We start from the raw sequence: 3,247 nt of genomic DNA, 5'->3' as shown, positions 1-3,247 counted from the left end.
GCTCTTCTCTCAAGGGTAGTCCTCGAGAGAGCTCTCTCAGCCCCGCCTACCCCACAGGGTGTCTGTTGTGGGGAGGGGAAGGGGAAGGAGATCGTAAGCCGCTCTGAGACTCCTTTGGGTAGTGAAGGGCCATGGGGTAGAAGTCCAATCTCCTCCTCTTCTTCTCTTCTGAGGGGATGTGGGGGAGACGGCCCCGCCACCTGGCTGGCGTGCACCCGCTCCCCAACCCCCTTCCCCAATCGAGCCAGGGTGGCAGAGGGCAGAAGCCTTTATATCTGCTAGTTACCAAACAGGGTAGAAGGGCAATTTTTTAAAAAAAAAAGTAAAAAGGCCAACGGTCTATCCTTATATTTACAGTAACTCAATACACATACATACATATTTATATCAAATTGAAGGTCTGGAAGCAGCTGGCTGCTCTCCAAGAGGCATGGAGAGAAGAAACAAAAACCACCCCGAAAAAGTGCAATTATACAGAATATATTCCAGCTTTCATGTACGGGGTGGGGGGTGGGGGGAGCGGCAAGTCTGCAGGATACGGAGAGGTTCCGGCCCGAGAGGAGGGATGCCGTCGGGGAGCCGAGCCGAAGACCCGGAGCAGACATGCGCGGCAAGGGCAGCAGGGACCATCTCCCTTCGCCCTGAACGGGCAAAAAAAAAAAAGTTTCCCCCTGGCAGGTCTTACCAGCTGTCCATCGCAGAATGGGAGGAAGTCCCAGTATCGCTTTAAAAATAGTTTAAATTAAACCAGCAGTGAGGATTCCAGTTTCTCCTGGTGGGTTCGTGCCGCTTGCAGGCTGCGTCCCAAGCAGTCCATCCCAACAAACGGCGGGAGACACACACGCGCACACCCCCGCCCCAGCAGTGTGTGTGTGTGGCGGAGACAGCCCGAGCCGCCTCGTTGAGTCTTCCTTCGAGAAAAGGCCGGTTCCCTAAAGGGTCACTTCTTGGTCGCTGTCTGCACAGGGGGGGAGCTGACCTGGAAGGGAGGCAGAGAGGGGAGAAGAAGCAGCAGGTGCCAGCCAGCCACGGCAGCCAGCCGGAGCTCTGCAACGACCATCCCGGGCCCCACGGAGGGGAAGGGGGTCAGACCGTCTGCCGGGCGATGGGGAGGGGGGAGCTCCCTTCTCCTTACCAGGCTCAGCGGCTGCTGCTGGGGACTGCAGGGAGGGCCACGGGTCACGGGAGCCGTCCGGGTTGCAATGGCTGCCTGGCGACGTCTCGCAGGGCCCCGGGGGTGCCCCAGCCACAGAGGGGCCGTCCACGGAGGCCTCCCTGCTCAGCGACCGTCGCAGCTGGTGATGGGCCACCTCGACATCCTGCAGCAGAAGCCAGCCAAGAGGGCACGGTGAGGGAGGGAGGGAGGGGGTGGGGCCTTCAGAAGGGGGCTCCGTGGCCAGAGGGCTCCCTGAACCCGGCACAGGATCCAAGCACGGGGACACTTGGCCACCTGGCTGCACCCTGGGCAGGAGAAGGCGCACAGTGGGGGGGCAGGCGGGTGGAACGTCCCCCTCAGGGCAACGTGTCACCTCTAGAGCAGCACGCCACGTCCCCCGAGCTACCACGCACGACAGAAATGACTGACTTTAGATGTTTCCCCCATCTGAAGTGTGGTGTTGGAGGAGAACTTTACCGATATCACGGACTACCAAAATCGGTGGGTTGGGTTCCGGATCAAATCCAGCCTGAACTATCCCTAGAAGCTAAAAGGACCGAACTGAGGCTGTCGTACTTTGGTCACTTTGGTCACGGGGAAAGACCATAACGCCGGGGGGAAAGTGGAAGGCAGCAGGAGAAGAGGAAGACCCAACAGGAGACGGAGGGACTCAAGTCGAGGAAGCCAGGAGGGCCCTCGGTTGGCAAGGTCGAACAAGTAGACCTTTCAGAGGAGGACATTAATTCAGAGGGTCGCCATGAGTCAAAAGTGACTCGACGGCACGTCACACCCACCCACACGCAGACAGACATTTCCCTTTAGAATCCATGGAGGGGGTGCTCCTGGCCTAATATCTTGGGTTCCAAACACGGTTCTGTTTCACATTATTTAATGTCACAGCTTTGGAAAAGAACATAAAAGGGCAGCCAATGTTGGGTCAGGCCGATGGCCCCTCCAGCCCAACACTCTTCTGTGTCACAGGGTGGCCAGAAATACCAGGTGCCATCAGGAGGCCCAGCAGTGGGGCCAGGACACTAGAAGCCCTCCCACTGTTGACATCCCCACCAAGCACCAAGAACCATACCAGTGGGGTTATTCACTATGCAAAAGAAGAGGGATGAAATGGCGGAAAATAACAAACTGACACTTGAGATGAGAGCCGGTACAGAATGGACTTTTCAAAAAACTTGGAAGAGATTCTATGACTGGCATAATGTAAACGCAACTGATAGATAAATGTAGCAATTTGAGAACGTAGAAAAGATAAGCTTAGCAAAACAGATAATGAATTTAGAAATTTGATAAGCAGAAGAAGTGATAAAAGTCTCATGTTATATGTTGTTGGGGGTAGTTGGGTGTTGTCTGTCTGTATGTTTGTAGTATATAATGTAAAAAACAACAACAATAAAGGTGTACCCTCGGGTACTTAAAAAAAAAAAAAGAGGAGGAGGGATGGGTCTGCCTCCTCCAGCCCAGGAGCGCTTTCAAGCGTGGGAAGTTGTCACGGCCTCGAGCACAACGCCTTCTGCCCCCGGCACAATGAGGTTTGGCCTTGGGGTACGGATGCACCCCGGAATATTCCACTTCCGCCCCCCTTCTCCCACCCCCCTGGGAGACTGCAGACAGAGCAACAGCCCCCCCCCCATGGTCAGGGTGGCCCACCCCACGGGCAGCTGCCGCCCCCGCCCTCCTCACCTTTAGCTTGGTCAGCTTCCGCGTCAGCCGTTCTATCGTCCGGAAGATCACGGCCACGTCCCGAGCCACTTGGCCGGAGGAGGGGGGCAGCTCCGGAGGCACGGAGCCGTCAGGGGCATTCGACCGCTGGGGGCTCCTCCCGGGGTGTCGCTGGGAGACGTGGGGTGCGGCAGAAGAGACGGCCCTTTGCTGGCCTGGAGGGCCTGGGGCCTCCGGGGGGCACGGGCTGCCAGCATCTGTGTGGGACTCGGCAACGCCTGGGAAGCTGACGTAGAAATAGTTCCCTGCGGAAGACAGACACCCTTGGGGGGGGGGTGTGCGTGCGTGCGTGCAAACGTCTCAAGGAGCCCCCCCCCCACCTTCCTGGCTGCAGATTACACCCGGCCTTGTCCCCCA

The 3,247-nt window shown here is 57.5% G+C and overlaps 1 protein-coding gene across 1 annotated transcript in view; it reads right to left on the bottom strand.

Annotated features, from left to right (window-relative positions):
- Positions 1-333: 333 nt before the first annotated feature.
- The window catches only part of ARHGEF11 (Rho guanine nucleotide exchange factor 11), a 61,139-nt gene continuing 58,225 nt past the window's right edge, over positions 334-3,247 (bottom strand). The window contains exons 39-41 of the mRNA XM_015429552.1: positions 2,852-3,135; positions 1,136-1,319; positions 334-979 (exon numbers count right to left, since the gene is read on the bottom strand). Coding sequence (XP_015285038.1) covers positions 933-979; positions 1,136-1,319; positions 2,852-3,135 — 515 coding nt within the window. The 3' untranslated portion in view covers positions 334-932. The remainder of the gene's footprint in view (positions 980-1,135; positions 1,320-2,851; positions 3,136-3,247) is intronic.

This window comes from Gekko japonicus, unplaced genomic scaffold, assembly GCF_001447785.1.
Source record: "Gekko japonicus isolate JY-2015 unplaced genomic scaffold, Gekko_japonicus_V1.1 scaffold358, whole genome shotgun sequence".
Classification (NCBI taxonomy): Eukaryota; Metazoa; Chordata; class Lepidosauria; order Squamata; family Gekkonidae; genus Gekko; species Gekko japonicus.
Note: the sequence above shows the minus strand (reverse complement) of the source record. Positions and strands in the feature narration are given on the sequence as shown.